This window comes from Poeciliopsis prolifica, unplaced genomic scaffold, assembly GCF_027474105.1.
Source record: "Poeciliopsis prolifica strain line A6 unplaced genomic scaffold, Auburn_PproV2 SCAFFOLD062, whole genome shotgun sequence".
Lineage (NCBI taxonomy): Eukaryota > Metazoa > Chordata > Actinopteri > Cyprinodontiformes > Poeciliidae > Poeciliopsis > Poeciliopsis prolifica.
Window position 1 is genome coordinate 1,385,489 of NW_026562437.1, and position 19,535 is coordinate 1,405,023.

Sequence of the window (19,535 nt, forward strand, 5' to 3'; positions counted from 1 at the left end):
GGGGGAAATCACTGTCAGAGCTCACCATCTCCAGCCGCTGGTCACAAGGCCCCCACTTCCTTACACAGACTCCAGACGCCTGGCCGAAACTCCAACAGAGTCTACAAATTGTGACAGTGAAGAACTCAGAAAGACTGCTTTCTGTAGCTTCACATCCACATCTCACAGTCTACCAGATCCTACAGGTCACGTTAGAGGACCTGATTCTGGCCACCCACCAATCCCTGACTGGGGCGGCTGCTACATCCTTCACTGCTGCTGAGCGTCTAGAGGCAGTGAATCAGCTGCTTCGCTCTGCACAGAAGGATAGCTTCCCAGAAGAGGTCCAAGCCCTTAAAGCAGGTGACGTGCCCTCAAGCAGTCGGCTCAGTGCTCTCTCCCCTGAATATGACAGCATCAGTGGCTTAATCAGAGTTGGAGGCCCCTACGACAAGCTATCGATATGGACCCTGATAGCATCCATCCGATTTTGTTAGCACCTGACCTCCATTGACCCGTCTCATTATAAAACACTACGATGCTCAGCTGTTTCACCCGGGTGCAGAGAGACTCTATGCAGAGATAAGGCGCACTTATTGGATTCTCAGAGGTCGGCAGGCCATTAAAAAACACAGTATCAGTGTGTGGACTGTAGGAGATGGCGTGCTTCACCTGCCACACCAAAGATGGCGGACCTTCCATCAGCTCGTCTGAGACTCTACAAACCGCCATTTTGGTCTACAGGTGTAGACTGTTTTGGACCGTATCTAGTTAAGATTGGACGTCGCAGTGAGAAACGATGGGGGATTATTTATAAATGTCTGACCACTCGATGTTCACTTGGATCTCCTCCCTAGCCTCGACACCAACTCTTTCCTGATGTCGTTACGCAGATTTATTGCTCGCCGAGGAAAACCGTACGAGCTATGGTCTGACAGAGGCACCAACTTCAGGGGAGGCCACAAAGAACTTCAGAGCGCTTTTGAAAATATGGCCCCAGTGTTACAACAACGGTTAGCCGAACAGATGATCCACTTTAACTTCAACCCGCCACAATCTCCTCACTTCGGGGGCACCTGGGAGAGAGAAATTAGGTCAGTCAAATCAGCTTTACAAGTTATCCTTAAGGACCAAGTTGTGGCAGAGGAAGTGCTTCTAACAGCTCTCATAGAGGTTGAAGGCGTTCTTAATTCTAAACCTCTCGGTTATGCATCCTCTGATGTGGCGGACCCGGATCCCATCACGCCAAACCTTCTACTAATGGGGCGGCGAGACGGACTACCACAAGTAGTATATGGTCCTCATGATGCCCTATCTAAAAGGAGATGGCAACATAGTCAGGTTATCAGCGACCATTTTGGAAACGTTTCATCCAGAACTACCTTCCAGGACTTCATTTGAGACAGAAATGGAGGACATCTACAGGCAATACCACTGTGGGACAAATAGTAATGATTGTCGATTCCAATCTTCCCCGTGGACTCTGGCCTGTTGGAATCATCACTAAAGTTTTCCCTGGGACGGATGGTGTAGTTCGAGCTGCCGAGGTGAAGGTCAAGGACAGTTTCTACATCCGACCGGTAACCAAACTGGTGGAGCTTCCGGAAGTGCCTGCAGATTCGGATCCTCCTTCGAACTGACAGCCTTTGCATGTGTGTATTTGCTTACAAATACAGGGGCGGCTGTTAAAAGTCTGTCCGTTCTGGTACAACTACATTACCCATGGTGCATCTGTGTTTCCTTTGCTTGTTATCGTTGCACATAGCTGGGCTAGTTTTTTGATCTCATGTTCCTGTGTTACTGTTGTAAGGAGTGGCGTCTGCGGGTGACATCCACCATCAATCCCTTTTTATCCTGTTTGTGTAAAACCTGTATGCGTTCTATATGATGTAAGTGTGCCGTTTCATATACGATATTGGTGTTTATGTCGATTGTTAGCACAGGAGGTGGGGACATCCTCGTGTTTGGCTGCCGACGGTACAGGAAATTATCTGTAATAGTTCAGGTTGTGCTATACTCGGTTATATATATGTCACATATATATTATTGTATTATTATTATTACGTAAAAGTATTTAACACTAACTTGTATTTCTGACAGTTTTGTCATTAGTGTGCTTACATTTTACCGATGGTATTGTAGTGCCCTCTGGAGGAGTTGTGTGGTGCTGCATACCATTCTTTGTTGTATACCTATGTGTAGCCGTTCTTACTCGCATAGTTATTAATGTAACTTTATTGTTTTTTCTGTTTCAGATAACCACACACCCCATACACATACATAAACTCATCTACTGTACCACCTTTCATCCCATATTCATCGATGCTTGTCAGTCTACAATAAACCTTCGAAGCTGCATCTGCGGAGTTGCCTATTCCTTCTAACAGAGGAAGATTCAATTGATGAGAGATCTGAATTAGTGCCTGTCTGACGCACAGAGTTCTTACACATTTATTTTATTGAAAAATACACAAAGGAGCAAAATCTTCCAAACAGAAACAGCATGAGACTTTTTTCAATCATTGAAAACATTTCAGTGAATTGTTTCTTCACTTAAAATATACATTTCTCTCATTGTTAAGAATCTAAACATTTAAAAAATGTCCTGATTGTTTTTTGGCAGTTTTACTTTCATTCTTCTAAATGACTTCATTTTTCTTCTCTTCTTCGGTTCAGCTGATTTAACCACAAACCAGGAAGTTGCTTAAATCCACTGATTCTCTAAACAAGCATGAGAAACTCAGAGTCTAAAACCCTAAATTATCAGTTTCTTTCTTCAGTGCTGAAAGTTCTACAGAAAAACAAACAAGTCTGTTTTAATCCAGGATAGCTACTGTGTGACATTTTAATATCATAAAGTGCTTTAAAGGTTTATTGAAAGACCCAGAATAAATAGTCATTGCTGTTTTACTTTTTAACGTCAGCTATGTTTCTTTGATCCTAAATGAAAATTATTAGGAATTGATCCTAGTTGCCAAATTAATACATATTAAGCCTACAAAATGATTAGAATCCACAAATACCACAAAACAGACGGCATGGTTTGTCCAGTAGAGGTAGTCTTTCAGAGTCTTCTTTTTTAGTTATCTTCCAAAGAATACAGAAAAAAATAATCACAAAAATTGCTGCTAGTAAAATAATATAGAATTGTGTCCTTTTGTGATTCTCTGTTGGAGGGCTGATAGTTGTTGGGTGAGGTACAGACGAGTGAGGCTCTGTGTGAAGAACAGGAGAAATAAACAAACTTTTAATGTCTAAAATTAAAACAGGACTTGTTTTCACTTCAAAGTTTAAATTTTCTGGTTGACCAAAGCTCACTTACCAATGACACTCAGGTTACATTTGTCTGCTCCAGAGCAATAACCAATCCTGAGTTTACAATTATAACATCCAGAGTCTTCAGTCCTCAGTCTGGACACATGGAGTCTGATTCGTCCTTCTTTGAGGACGTCTTTGTCATGATGGACTCGTCCTGCAAACTGTTCATCCTGATACTCTGGAATCTCGACTCCATCATGACAAAAAAAAAACTTTCCCATCCAGCCTGTCACAGGAGATAAATACATTGTTTTTGGGGACAGTCTGTTGTTCTGGAGAAGGTCCACTCCAGGGTGATGTTGTTGTTCTTCTCTGCAAAATATGACTTCTGTGTCGCATTGATGTCTATGTGACCTGATGCTGAAGGTAACAGTTACAATCAAACACTGAACAGGCAACAAAATTGAAAACATTTGCCTATTAATCATAATTTTTAAAAGTTATTATTACAACTAAATGTAATATTATAACCTTATAAAAATACTCACACTTAATCTTTATTTCGTAGTTGAAATTACTATGTACAGTTGAAGTATTCACTGTGCAACTGTAATTACCAGAGTCTTCAACCCTGACTCTGGACATACAGAGTCTGATCTGTCCTTCTATGAGAGCGTCTTCTTCAAGCCGGACTCTTCCTGCAAACTCTTCATCTTGACGCACAGAAATATGTCTTCCTTGTTTATATAATGGAGAAAGAGCCGTTGATCGGTTAACCGATGACAGTTGACGTTTCAAAAATCTTGGCAAGCCCTCCCATGTCAAGAATTTCCAGTCCACTGTGAGGTTCTGGTTCTCCTCTCCCTCCTTGAATATTGTTGCTGTCGAGACAAAGACAAAGCTAGGAGATGACAGCGCTGTCTAAAATGTTGTGGTATTTTTCAATCTCCAAGACACAGAGTAGTTTGTCCATTGGAATCTAAAATCGTAATGAATTAAAGTGTAAACTGACCACACAAACATGACGGAAGCATAATGAATACCATCATCCATTTCCCTGTGAAGAGTTTTGATAAAGATTAAAAAATATCACAGTTATTACCGTATAATTTTACTTGTCATGTTCAATGAGTTAAAAATTGAAGTTGTGCTTAATTGTGCATTTAAAATTAGTATACTACATAAGAAATATGCACATACTTTAATTTATTGAATTATGTTTATTATCAAATTCATTCATATTTAATTACATTAAAACTACAAAATCTGTTTTAGCATTTCAAAAACAATGTATTTTCACTGATTACTTTTCTGAAATGAAGTTATCATTAGTGATACACAATTTTATTTGAAAAGTTAACAGCAGTTAGCAAATATTTAAGAATTTAAGTATGAATCTCTTGTTTCTGCTGAGGCACTGAAAGCACAAATGAAAGTAAAATGTAATTGTACTGGAACAAAACTCAAAGCTTTGAGAAAATCTATTCAATGACAAGAAGCAAATGTTAAGTTGCTGAACTCTCTACTCATCAAGCAAGTAAATGTACATTCAGGTTATAAGTCAGACATTAACATTTGGCTACTTTTATCAATTGGCTAAAAAGGTATGGTATGTGATGTTTTTGAAGTCTTTCAAGAATGCTAATATTCCATGTCCATTGATTTAAATGGGTTGCACAAACAGCTATGACAAATGTGACTCTGGTCTCATAATTCGACTACTTTGTTTTAAAAAAGACATGAATATTAAGGACTACTTTAAAATTTTTAATGGATACTTACTTGTACAGCCAAAAGGACACAGTGGTATCCAAATCATTATTACACCAACAGGTATAAAAAACTCTGCATGCAAAAACAGAGAAGACCTTATGTCAACTATCTATCTCTAAGAGTGAGGAAATCTGTGACTAAGACGAGACTGCAGAAGTGATCAAGAGTTGGTCATATGATAGGACAGACGTGGGTTTCAAACGTGATTTGATACAGGTTTAGTTTCGTGTTCCTCAAAAAAAAAAAGCTCACATGATGCCTTATCATGTGAGCTAATGTGCAGCTGATAATTGTGCTTCAATGTTTTAACTACTTCAAGCCAACAACTCCAAATACTTCAAACCTTCACAAGCATTTCAGTAGCAAAATATTCTGCCATATCATATTGTTTTGAAGCATTTGCTAAAGTGTTATTTTATTAAATGTTATGGGTGATAGGTAAGTCATATGGATATCATCATATATAGTTTTACTTGCAATGTATATTCATGCACATTCTACTTGCAAGCATGTTGAAAATAACTCTTTCAACGAATGAATAGGTTATTAATTTATGCCTTAGATCACCATATATCTCTCTTTTGGACTTGTATTAGTTTAGTCCCAGTGTAAATCAAGACTTTTAATACTATAATGTCTCGTCTGCTTTTTAACGTAAACAATTTTTAGGTCGCATTGGAAAATCTACAGTATCATGCTCAGCACTGGGACTCCTCAGGGTTGCATGCGCGAACCTCTGCTTTTCACATTGGTAAAATACAACTACACATCCACATTAGGGGACATTGAGATTGAATTTTGATGTTACTGTTGCAGTTGAAAGGATTCATGGGGGCGATAACTCTTATTGTGTAAACATGTGATGAAAGGTATGAATGCAAAACTCCACCCTGTTGTGCTAAATGCTTTTTAATGTGTTTTTATCTCTTTTAAATATTACTGAAAGTTGTCTATGCAAACATGAAGGCTGCAGACTCTGGAGGATTTAATCTTGTTAGACTTTTCAGAATTTTTAGCAGTTTTAAATGTTATTAATCATTAATAACTAACAGACTGCATGGTTTCTGCAAAAGGTGCTATGTTGCGAATAATTGCTTATTTACTTTATTGATTGTTGTTGATTGTTGGGTTTTATTTGCAAGGAAATAACGTATTCTTAAACAGATTGTGTATAGATATTGGCTTTCTAAACCTTTGAGAACAAAACTGAACACCACCTCACCATTTTGATCATTTAATTTAAATTAAAAAATGAAAAGAACCATAAGGGCACATATGAATGCAGATTCAGTATTTGTTTTTTAAAGGCAGGCTTTGGTAATGTAAATATGCTTACTTTGTTTCTCAGTAGAGAAACTGATACTCAGGTTGTCTGAGTTCCCCAGACAGCCTGAGGGAACAAACTGTCTCTGCAAACACGCCATGATCTGAGCAGAGTAAACAACCACAACGTTTATACATTATAACAAATTATATTTTAGGAATTAAAAAATAAAAGCTCCAATTAATTCCTGTTTGTGTTCATGAAGGAAACATCTATATAATTGTAGAGCAATGTATGACCTTCCTTTAGAAAAACATTACTGCTATAATATATTTACGTAAAGGCACAAAACCTTAACAACTGAATTAATTAGAAAAAGAGAAAATAAAAGCAGTGTGTAAATGAGCATAACATAAAATAGATTTTAATGTGAGATTTTAAAGCAACTGTTAGAAAGTTTTATTTGACTTGATGTTCTTTGGCTCCAGCAGAAGGTGTGCATCAGGGCGGGGATCAGGGCGACCTTCTCCCCCAGGGCAAAGACACTGATGGTGGAGTGAATTCCTGGAATGATGAGGGAGGAGACGGGGAGGAACTGGGTCGAACCACGGCTGGCAAGCAGGTGGATCCATGGATGTTTAGCATTGGAAAAGATTTCTTGAGTGATGATTGGCTGAATTGGGTTGACAACTTGCTGCTGATTGGATGAGGCGAAGCCATGACACATGGATGATGCAGGTAAACGGACAGAGTTTTAATTTACACCTATTCTTTGTTTCAATTTATGAGTATTAGTTTATTTTTTTTATCTAACAAGTTGTGGTCCAAACAATGAAACAAATCCATTTTATACCTGGATTAAAAGAGGAATCATGGAAACAAGTCAGAAGATGGAAGAAGGTCACGAACAATAAATTTTCTGTATCATAATTAGATAAAACTATATTCTGTTACGCAGAAAGTGTCATGTTTGTGCTTATAGTTGTGTTGATCTGGAAGCTGCTGGAAACCGGCAGCAAATCGCAGAAGAAACACAACGTACTGACAGTGAACCGCACGCCGCCATGTTTGCATTTCTGTCATCAAGACGTTGTTTTGATTTATATTCATTAATAAAACCTTCATATCTGAACTCAAACCCAAAATGACATCCAGCCACATGACAACTGAGCTTCTTGGATGCTGTGTTTGTTTTGAGGCGGATGACGCCTGTCTGTGGTTCAGGGAAAACAAGGAAGTATTTCCTGGAATTACAGGAGTTAATTCATCCCATGTTTGAACTTCTGTCTCTCTGCTGTCACTCTGCAAACTGTGGTTTCACTGTGTAGGTCAAAGATACACAAAGTATCTGAGAACTCTAACAGATGACTCATATATTGTTTTTTCTCCCATGTGTCATGCATCCTGAAAACACCTATAGCAATCATGCAAATTAATACATCAATCAATCAAATTGTATTTGTACAGCAGATTTCAGTGACATATCTGAACTTTTTATGAATAAAGTTGAAACTTGAAGGTTTTGTCAAATCCCTAGGATTTGCTACTTTACTACTAGATGAGTATTTTGGGTTCCTCTGGTGGTTTAAAAGACCAAGTCCTGTTTGTAATTGTTTACCGATATGTACGCTCACCGGCCACTTTATTAGGTAAACCTTGCTAGTACCGGGTTGGCTTCCCTTTTGCCTTCATGTTTCATGGTGCAGATTCAACAAGTTACTGGAAACGATGCACCGCATCCCAAAGTCTCTGTATTGGATTAAGATCCGGTGACTGTGGAGGCCTTTCTAGTTCAGTGAACTCATCGTTGTCTTCAAGAAAGCAGTTGGAGACGATTGGCACGTCATCCTGCTGGAAGTGTCCATCAGAAGACGGGTAAACTGTGGTCATAAAGGGATGGACATGGTCAGTAATTGTTGTTGTTTATTTATTTATGTAAATTTACATGCTTTGACTGCTGGGACGATAAAGGTTTTCTTTTTTCTGCTCTGTTTCTGATCAAGTCGCAGTCTAGTTGAAAGTGACAGTCGTGCAAAGAGATGAACAATGTAAACTAGTTTCTCCAGCTGGAGTTTGCAAATGGAACAAGCAAATAGGTTTAGTCGACTCGAAATATCTCTAAATCTTTTGTCTACAATTACTTTTCGATGAGGCGTCTGTAAGTAAATAATGAAAAGGAGCTTTGTGAACCTGACGCCTCTGACTTTTTTTTGTTTGCTTTTTTACTTATCCATAGATGTCAATAGAAACATTTTAAACTATCCCTTTTTATTACTTTAGTTATGGCTACAAAAAATATAAATATATCAACTTTCTGAACGCCAAATTAACAAATTACAGTTTTTGAGAATGTTGTTTTTTACATTTACAATGTAAAATTCCCAAAGCAGATAATAATTTAGTTACAGTCTAGTGAGAAATGTACATAAATTATATATAGATATTTATGATTTTTGTATTTATAAGTGACCCAAAAGAGAAAACCTACTTTTTGTGCATTCTTTCTTTCTTTTAATTCTAAAGAAGAACAATATTGTGTTAAAGATGCATAACAAACAGCATTGTGTCTCTGGAACAAAGAAACTGTTGCAACAACCCTAACAACCAATTACTTTTTGCTCACAGTGGAGCAGAGATAACAACCCATCCTGGATGTGGGCAGGACTCAGGATGAGCATAAAAGGACCTGAGATAAAGACAGAAGTCCAGCTGCAGCAGTCAAACCTTCGAGTCATGTAAGAAACGTCGTCTTAAATCTGAAACTGATGGATTACGGGTCGCGGTGTTACTGTAGTTTTATTCTTATTGTCTTTTAGTCCAAGTTTAAGAGCAACATCACTGTTTACATTTACATTTCAAACTCTTGTATTTACCCATGTTTCTGTTTACCATAACCCTAAATGTCTTTTTTTTTGGTATTTATTTCTAAATAAGAGAAAAACTTTGGAGGAATTTGAACCTTATTGCATCAAGCGGTGTTTCATCTCTAGTCGGCTGTCTGGTCGGCCTCCAAGATGCTTCGCCTTCTGCTGCTCCTGTGTGTTTTTATCACACTGACAGGTACGTAAACTCACATCACTTTATTCTTGGAATAAGAAAACACCAACTGTTGTTTCCCTTTTACAATATTCCTCTTGGCCTTATAATAAGGCATTATTCTGTCCTTTCAGATAACTTATCACATTTACATGGATGACATTCAATTGTATTTTTCATTTAGACCGAATCAGCTGGACAGGTTGGCCTTCCTCATCCAATGTTTGTCCCGTATCAGTGACGGGCTCTGCAGCAACTTTCTGGTTCTGAACACCAGTATGACAGAAACTCTGATTATTATTATTATTATTATGCACACAATAATTTCTAGATCATGCTTTTCAATGCTTTTGGAGCAGTTTTTGCCAATCGGAGGCAAACTGAGGCGAGAGTGGATTATAGAGCAGGATTCTTTATTATAATCGGAAAAGAAGTCATGCAAAGTAACTGAAAACAGAAACTGACAATGGAAGACAGTTCATTTAACATTTTAGGAGAAATTCATATGTTAAAATCCAATTCAGTCTCTTCAGGTTTGTATTTTATTGTAAAGGTATCCTGGTTTTTTCTCTGTCTCATAGGACAAGCTCTGTCTTGTGCAGTGGGAGGTTGTTCTGCTGGATTGGACTGCATCAACGTAAACGGAGTTCTCCAGTGTGCCGACCCCTGCTCCCGTTACACTGAACTGCGTGACGAGTGGCGCTCAATAAATAACCAAGACCAGAGCAATGTGAAGTGTGACCAGAATGTAAATTGGGACGGCTGGTATCGATTTTATCTCAGTCAGAAAAGTGCTTCTATTCCAGAAAATTGTGTGGGAATAACCAGATGTGGAACTCATGCTCCTTTGTACATAACACAGCCTCATCCCACACAGATCAATGAAATCGTAACTCGCACTGTGTGTAATAACTGGGATTCTTCCTGTTGCAAATTTCCCTCACACACCATAAAAGTCAAGCTCTGCCCTGGTAACTTTTATGTTTACAAACTTGCAAAACCATCAGCTTGCTCCCTTGCATATTGTGCAGGTAACGCTCCGTCACCATTACGACTCAATCTTTCTCTAAAACCCACGAAATGATGATATAATTTTGTTATTTTTTTTCTCCAGAAATAGTTTCTCAGAATGTGTTTGACATTAAAGCAATAAGCCAATCTGAGACCAGCATCACTCTACAGTGGAGCAGATTGAGCAACATTATCAGCTTTTTCATCCAGTATAACGGTAGAGAGATAGCAGTCGGCACACCGAGTGGAAATGGAGCCGTAACAACCTCAGTTACGTCCCTCACTCCAGCAACTAAATACACATTCACTGTTTATGCTGTGGTTGGAAATGTCAGAGACCGTGGAGTACAATTCACAGCTTCCACTGGTAAGATGTTTCATTTCACTATTTGAAGGAAATAATACTAAAATTATTGGTACACAAAGATGAAAAACCTTACCAAGGATTTTTGTTTCTATTGTAAATATGTTAGTACACCTGAAATAAGACAAAACCTGATTTATAAGTAACTTTTCAGCCATATAAGAATTTGATTCAAGTAAATAATTCCTTAATATTGGGGAAAAATAACTATTTCCACTTCTAACAAACATTTTTGCCTAATTATAAGGTAAAATATAGTTGACGCTCGCTTTATTCTCCACTTTATGAAATTAGACACCATTACTCAGACACAGTGAAATTTCCACCTTCGATAAATTTCTAAAAATTGTCTTCAGCTCCTCCAGATCCACCTGGCTTGGTGTCCCTAAATGCAACTGAGAGCAGCATAACTCTGCAGTGGAACAGCGTGAACAACGTCAACAGCTTCATTCTCCAGTTCAACAATAAAGAGACAAGAATCAATGCACCAGCTGGAAATGGACCAGTAACTTACACAGTGTCATCTCTTTCTGCTGAAACCAAATACACATTCACTCTCTTCTCTGAGTTTGAGAATATCAGAAGTACCGGAAAACAACTTATTGCTCAAACCGGTAAGATTTCAATGTTATTTGTTATTTTTTGGTGATGGGTAAGTTAACATGCACTAATTTCAGATTTATCATCAATTGAGTCTTCTTCTTTGGTCCAAAGAAGTGTGTGTGTGTGTGTGTGTGTGTGTGTGTGTGTGTGTGTGTGTGTGTGTGTGTGTGTGTGTGTGTGTGTGTGTGTGTGTGTGTGTGTGTGTGTTGTGGTTATATGAAACAGAAGAAACAGTAAAGGTACATATTAATTGCCATGCGGGCAAAAATCGCTCCATATGGAGGCAGATGAAAATGTAGTACCATAGAAATCCAATAGAGGGCACCAGAACGCCACACGTGAATTACTGGTCAAATGCAATAAACATACAAATGACAAAAACTGTCAGAAAATATGAATTAACGGTAAATTTCCTCATATAGCACTATAATAACAATATATCTGGCAAGTATATAATAGAACTTGAGTTATTATAAGTAATTAGATTAGATAATATTTATTGCTTGTGCTTTTATTTAACTATTTTGTGACCCACATCTTCAGAGGAAACCCGATAGGCTCATACTGACCAACCCCACATGCTGTATGAAATAAAATAAAATAATCATTTTTAATATGCTATCAATTGTTTAGCACATTTTCTTTTGCTTGTTAAACAAAATTAAATATTAGTCTAAGTATGAAGTACTTAGACAAATAGGTATAATCATTCAAAAACAGCATGTTTGTTTGTTTGTTTAACTGATGCGATCCTCATTACATATCCCTTAATTTTGCCAATTAAACAAAATATTTCAATTATATTGTTAATTTGTGGAAGCCTAAATTAAAATATTGTAGTTATTAATACTCGTAACTCACCAAGAATTTCACACCACCTCTACTTAACATTCTGCATTTAACAGTGTTTATGTTTTTGTGCTTTGCAGATGCAGATGCAGTGAAATTTGATGGAGCTACAAAGTTCAACCTCACCTTGTGTCCGTTGTCTTTCTATCAAAATGTTTACCAGCAGGTTTATGTAAGTAAAATGGAGCCAAATGTTTCTGAATCCATGTGGATATATAGTCCACTGCGGGTTTTAATTTAATTTCTATTTGTTCAGCAGCAAGTTCATGAATCCCATTAGTGGTTGAATCTTTATTTTTAGCATTAAAAATTCAGTACATGTATAGTATGGCAGCTTTTTAAAGTGGTGTGTTTGTTTTTAACAGGTGAACTTCACCAGTGAGAACTTTGCGATCTGTTTCAATGGTTTTTATAGCTCTAAAAGAAATGACGACTGCATTATTGGACCTAAGCCTGATTCTGGTGAGGCGAAATTCATCATAAGGGAAAAAGATTCTTCATATGAAGCTCAAACCAAAGCAGCAGTGCAAACCATCAGGAGCAGCATGAAGTGCTCTGTGCATTTTGACATGACGTACAGGAACAAAAAAGTAAATATAATACATTTAATTTGAGCTCTTCTTTACGAGATTTGTAAATAAACAGATCAGTCAGACGTTGACTCTTTGCACGTGGCGTCTCGGTCTTCAGAACTCGGTTTGTTCCGCCATGATGGACGACAAAACGCAGCGTCTGCAAAGCTTGTCAAAAAGCGACATCCTGTAGCCTAATATCGCCTTTATTTAGCTGATTTCGCTTTAACAAAAGACGAGGTCAGTTGCAAATATGAAGGTGAAACTTAACCTGTAATTTTATTATATAACTGAAATAGGAAAGATGCATAGCAGCTGTCCGTCATAATGACTGTCAGCCCTCAGTGTGATCCATATAATCGCAGATTTGCAGCAAGGTTCATGAACTTAATAAGTAAATATGATTAGAAAGATGATATCCAATAACACATTATGGAGAAAGGTACTTGTCTAACAATTAGTAACCATGGAGACAGTGCCCCACCATCATGTTAGCTTAGTATGTATGAAAAACAACTGGCTAGCATCTCGTCTTTTGTTCATTTTTAAGGTTTCTGAGTGAAGGGAAGCGTTATTTATGACATAGTGACATAAATCATGTGGTGTGAATTCAGTCTGTAATTCGATCAACACGTCAAGAGGGAGGAGATGCGGGTCGGTTTCTAAGCTAGCTGCTTCAAACTAGCTTCTTCCCACATCCAACATGGCGCCTCGAGTGACTAAGTGACGTAGTTGCAAAGGATCAATGTGAAATCCCTGAAAAATCAAACGCTTCACTTTTGATAACGTTTTGATTTTTTGCGTCTTTTTGTCCTGTAACTAAGGTAAATCTGAACCTCCTCAGTTTTGGGAAACAAACGGCTCTGCATTTCAGTTCTGTCTCCAGTGAGGCAAAAGTGGTGAGTATTTTAATTATTATTTTGATTTCACGTGTATTTACTATAAATCACTTTTTCTAAGTGTAGAAATTAAAGCCATCTGTACTTCCTCTGCCGCATTTTACAAGCAAAGGTTTAGCTATAAACCATTTAGATGGTAATCTGTTGCTCTTCCATTCTAATGTTTCAAGTAATTTCCATTATGCTCTTTGTTTACAACAATAACTAAATGTTTATTGCCTCATAGATGGCGGCTGTAGCAGTTGAGGGTAAGCTGGTGGAGTCTGTGTCTCTCGGGTCGGCTGTCTCTGGATTCACAGACATCAGTGGATGCAGGATCTCAGGTCGGTGAAATAATCGTTTCTTTTCTGATTCTGTTAAGCTTTAGTGACATCTGAAAGAGAAATAGGGGGATCTTTAAGATTGGCAACACAAAAGTCTTCCTTTTTGTCTGCAGGTGTTGGGATTTTACCTAATTCAACGGTCCGTTTTGAACAAACCTGCAGAAGCTTCACCTGCAGCATCGACAGAGCTGTCACATCAACCGGATGTGGTGAGCAGGAGGAATGTGACGGAAAGGGCAGGTAAACACACACACACACACACACACACACACACACACACACACACACACACACACACACACACACACACACACACTCTGGTCTACACGTTAAACTAGGGTTTCTTGTTAAACTGTTGCTGTGATTTGTTATTAAACTGCCTGTTTATTTTTCCATCAGATGTTTTAAAAACCAAATCTGCACCCTGACCGGCCCCACTGTCATAGACTTCCAAGGTCAACAGAGCTCTGTGACGGACCGGTGTGTGTACTCTCTGGTGTCTGACTCATCCAGCGGGTTTGAAGTGCTGGCTCACTTCCAGGAGCGCCGCCGTAGAGACGTGAGCTTCCTGGACAGCGTGAGCCTTCGACCTGCCGGCTCAGAGGTTTACTATCACCTGGAACAAGGTGGAAGGATGAAGGTAATTCCATGAAAGTTGGATTCGAAATTCCTGCGCACGGTTTCCCTTCGTCGCATAGATTCTCATTTTATGACGAATTATTTTCCTACTCTGTTGCGCTCAGATGAACGAGACAGTGTTGACCCTAAAGAGTCCAGTCCAGCAGTTTGAGAACATTTCATTAAGCAAGGACAAAAATGGACTCACAGCAACGTCTTTGTTCTCTGGGCTCAAAATGTCGGCCTTGTTTGATGGCTACACTGCACAGATCCACATGAGAGGTAGGAAAAAACAAGGCAGCAATAAACTAATTATTTTTCTTCAGCTTTTTAACATCTGGTTCTTCTCTACGAAATCCTGCCATAAATATGAATAAGGAAAGTAAACAGATAAGGTAAAACACAAAAAGAGAAGAAAAGCACAAAGACAAGCTATTAAAGTTAAAGAAATATATTTCTATCAACCTCAATTATTGTTAAAGCTGTAATTGAGGTTTACTGAGGAAGTTTGACTATAAAAAACATTTTTTCATGTGAAAATTGAAAAACTACAATGTATTTATAAACAAACACATTGAAGATCCAACATTTGCTTAAGTCAGTAGAAATACTTCTGCAGTTGTCAAAATTTGATTGAAAGAAATTTAGCTGCTTTCACTAATATTGTCTGTAAACTTTCAGTGCCTGTTGGATCAGTGATGAAGGGTTTGTGTGTTGACTCCAGAAATATGTCACGTTCAAAGCTTCCTGATTTGAGCTCTCCAAGGTACAACGTTATTATGAATAAATAACTAAATGCAATTATTTGGAAATCAAAATCATTCCCTCAAAGAACAGGAAGTTGACTTTTCTGTTTTTTTGCTAGCTGTGAAAGGCAGTATGAAGATCCTGTGGACAGCCAAATAGACTGCAACATGATCTCTAAACAGTGAGTTGATTTATTTATTCTACCAAATCCAGATCTGTTCATACTGCGTAGTTTGCATTGCATATGGCAGGGATGCCAAATTCATTTTCATTTTGAATTGGATCAGGATCATTAATGTTCTTAAAGGGACAGGATTTATTGATTAGCAACCTGCTAAAATATTTATAAAAAGCTGCATTTGATCTTCTTAAAATTGAATATCTTTTGAAATTGTTCAGTTCATCAGAGTTTTTATGATTGGAATCACAGATTTTGTGGAGCTAATTTAGAAGTATTAGAAAGAAACATATGACTTAATATTTGCGCCACATCGATCTCAGATGCATCAAATAAGCCTGAGGCAGCAGTACAAGAAGGAAATACTGCCACCTGCAGGTGTTTTGTGGAAATGTTTTAATAATTTCACAGCCATGCATTAACACTCAAAAAAAGTTTATTGTGCCTGAATTTCTGCGATTGTAGAATTGTAAAAAAAACTGGAGGGACTAATTAATGCAATGTAGCATCTCTGACACTGTATAGAATAAATAAAAATGTGAGAATGTTAAACGTTTTTATCTTTCTGTGTGTGAACAAGCTGTAACCTCTTGAGGGTCGCCCCGTTTTCCTCCTGCAACGACGACGTCGACCCGACTCCCTACATCAGCGCCTGCAACAGCACTCTGTGTGGATATCCTTCAGCTGACGGTCTGGGCTGCCAGTTCCTGTGGGCGTACGCCACAGCCTGCCGCCTACAGAGCAACATAACACTGGGCAGATGGTGGTCAGCTGCAAGCTGCTGTGAGACAATCACAACTTTACTGCAACGTTTTTACAGCCTGCATGCAGTCAGAGTGATATTTCGCTTTGCTTCTCTGCAGCCGAGCCTCAGGCGTTTTGCCAGGACAAGCTCTGCAGCGATCATGAGTTCTGTGGCAGGAAACACAGCGCGAAGACTGGCTGCCTCTGCAGAGCCGTGTTTGCCTACAAATACAAGCTTTCTGGCACTCTGGGTATGAGAAATACACAACTCTACCAAGTCTTTGGAAAAAGACGGAAGTCAGATGTTAAATATATTTTGTATTTCCAGGTGAGCCGGCTGTGTGTAAGAAGAACTCTGGTTCCATCTCTCTGGTTGGATGTCTGCTGGAGGAGAAAGGCGTCGACTACTCAGTCCTGCATCTTAATGACCGGAGCTGCAGGGGCGCGATGGACGAGAAGAACCACATGGTGACCTTCAGCTTCGACAGCAGCAACACCTGCGGGACGGAGATCATGGTGGGATCTTACGCTCATCCTGTTATTCTTATCGCAGAACTTTGTGCGTTTCTTGCATTTTTCTTATCCACTATTTTCAGTAAAGTCACACAAAAAAGTAGAAAAACAGAAATGTTATGCAGTAGTAAGAGATTTTTTTTTTCTCTAATCTATTTCTGCAGAATAATGGGAGTCAGATAAACTACAAGAACACCATCATGACCCAGAACAGCTCTGATGTCATCACTCGCCATGATCAAGTGTTCATCGACTTCTCCTGCCATCACACTCAACCCGACATAAAGATCGTGGCCTTAAGAATTAAAGACAAGTGTGTTTCAGCCATTACGAAAACTTTTTCAGCTGATTTCACTGCAAAAACACAAAAGTGTCTTTGGTCTAGTTACTGGTGCAAATATCTTAGTACAGTGGAAATAAGACAAAACTTTTCAGCAAAATCTAGGACTGGTTTAAAGCCAGCAATTCTTTCATTTTGATAAAAAGAAAAAGTACTAGTTTTATTGGCAGATTATGTCACTTTTAACATGGGAAAGTGTGTTGTTATAAGTGGAATAATCTGCCAGTGTTGACACTTTTCCGTCAATATTGAAGAATTGTTCACTTGAAACTCCTATAGTTGAAAAGTTACTTGTAAGTCAGTTTTGTCTTATTTCCTGTATATCCAGATTTGCAGTAGAAATGAGTCCAAACACACTTGATAAGATTCAGTGTTTTTTGCACAAGTTTAATAAGCTCCCATGTTTGCTTGCAGCTCTGTGGTGCAGCACATCAAGTCTGGAGAATGGAGCTACTCTGTGTCGATGAGAGCATATGAGAACGCTGCCTACACCCGGGCTGTAAACTCTGGTGTTCTGCTGAACCAGAAAATATGGGTGGAGGTGAAGACGGACGGGCTGGACGCGAAAACCATCGCCGTGGTGTTGGACTCATGCTGGACAACCAGCAAGGAATCGCACAACAGCAAACTGAGATATGACCTGATTAAAGATGGGTGAGGCGCTGACTGTCAGTCATAACCATCAGAGTGTCCAGATTAGGATGTAAGACTCACAGGAACTGGTTTTCCTCCTTGCCAGCTGTGCTGACCCGAATGACGGGACGGTGGAGGTGGAGGGAAACGGAGAGGGAACCTCCAACTACTTCTCCTTCAACATGTTTGAGTTTTCTGGGGACTCTGGCCAGGTTTATCTGCACTGCAAGATCCAGCTGTGTCCTAAACAGGAGAACAAATGCATCCCGGTGAACACTTTAGAAAACTTTATTAACAACTGGTGCTGTCAGATTATGTTAAAAAAAAAAACATAACCAGATTAATCACACGCTACACTGTAAAAACACTAAATCTTTCAAAGGATTTGTGGTCTAGTTTCTAGTGCAGATATCTTAATACGCATGAAGGAAGACAAAACTTGAAGTAACTTTTCAGCAACACAGAGTTAGGATTCAATACATATGTGGATTTGGTTCTCTGTATCAAATGCTTCTGAGGAAGATTAATGTTTATTTTCAATGTAAAACTTAGTTTTTGAAGGGATAAATCTTAGGAAAACATCATGTAAATATGTAGTGCTGGTCTGCAACATAGTAAATGTGTTTTTTCTGTTTAAATGCCAGAATTGCTCCGATGAACCAAGAAGAGAACGAAGATCTATCAGACCGCCACCGAAAATTGGAGACACGTCCCTCATCAGCATGGCCTGGATTCGTTAGGACGCAGTGGGTTTGGTGTTTAACTATTGTTCTAAACGTTTCAGCCGCTGATGGTGGCAAGTTAAATAAACTTTAAAATAAAGTATTTATTTATTTGTTAAATATATTTTGGGCAAGTAATTCAATGATCAAGATATTTATTTATTTATGTTTGCATTTTTAATCCTGACAGAAATGGTTTATCGTACAACCAGAGAAGATTTTTTAACCTTTCTGTAAGAAAATTAGATTCATTTAGATAAAAGAGGATTTCAGATATATATTACAATATTTTTATCCTTTTTCTTATTCTCTACAATCAAGCACAATAAAAAAGGTTGTAGCTGTAATATTAAAAATAGTAATAATTCAAAGAACTTGATTGAATGTCCTGATTGGCTGAAATCATGTCTTACATTTGTTCAGATTTTTACCTGTTATGTGTTTTTATTTTCAATCTCTGCTCATCAAAAACTCATATTTAAGCTGCGATAAACGAAGCAGAAGCTAAAGAACCAAATCTACAGTAAACAAGCAGAGAAAACGTCTTTGTAGAGGAAGAATCCTGATATTTATTTGTTTTCCAGGTGAAACTGGACCCATGGACCGACTGCCGACCTTTACGATGATTCCTGACATCAGTCCTGGAAATCTGAAATTATTTCTCACTTTTTGATGCTTCATCATCTCATATATTGAGAGGAAATTGATTTTTAGTGCAGTTAATGTGGGGACTGGGTGAAAGTCAACCTGAGCTTAATCCTGAAATGTCATAGTTTTGATTTAATTAGCTGAAGGGAAGCATTTGATTAATGAAACTGAATTGCCTTCTTTAAAATAAAATACAGATATGAATCTTTTTTCTTTCACTTTTCTAGCAATAAAAATACAACAAAAAAAATAAAATGTGGTATAAAAATGTTGTTTTTCATCTTTTCTTTCGACTAAACTGGTCTGATGTTGTTGATTTTTCTTGATCTAGATTACAGATCAACAAACACAACAGGTGCATATTTAACCTGTAATTTATACAATAAGGTTCTTCAGTGAAATTCACCTTAATGTCTGAAAAGTTGTACTAAATGTTTTCAGTTTTTGAAATCTGTTTGTGG

At 38.2% G+C, this 19,535-nt stretch overlaps 1 protein-coding gene across 1 annotated transcript; it reads left to right on the forward strand.

The window, feature by feature from the left end:
• The first annotated feature begins 8,987 nt into the window (after window positions 1-8,987).
• Window positions 8,988-19,328, forward strand: LOC129379942 (uncharacterized). Its single transcript, XM_055060899.1, has 22 exons — window positions 8,988-9,009; window positions 9,209-9,334; window positions 9,892-10,341; window positions 10,425-10,688; window positions 11,042-11,299; window positions 12,218-12,309; window positions 12,503-12,727; window positions 13,534-13,608; window positions 13,835-13,931; window positions 14,045-14,171; window positions 14,331-14,571; window positions 14,675-14,831; window positions 15,231-15,315; window positions 15,415-15,477; window positions 16,055-16,257; window positions 16,338-16,469; window positions 16,547-16,734; window positions 16,896-17,044; window positions 17,486-17,725; window positions 17,811-17,973; window positions 18,349-18,450; window positions 19,011-19,328. Exons 2-21 carry the CDS (start codon window positions 9,289-9,291, stop codon window positions 18,442-18,444), a joined length of 3,351 nt encoding a protein of 1,116 aa, XP_054916874.1. The 5' UTR covers window positions 8,988-9,009; window positions 9,209-9,288; the 3' UTR covers window positions 18,445-18,450; window positions 19,011-19,328.
• The last annotated feature ends 207 nt before the right edge of the window (window positions 19,329-19,535 follow it).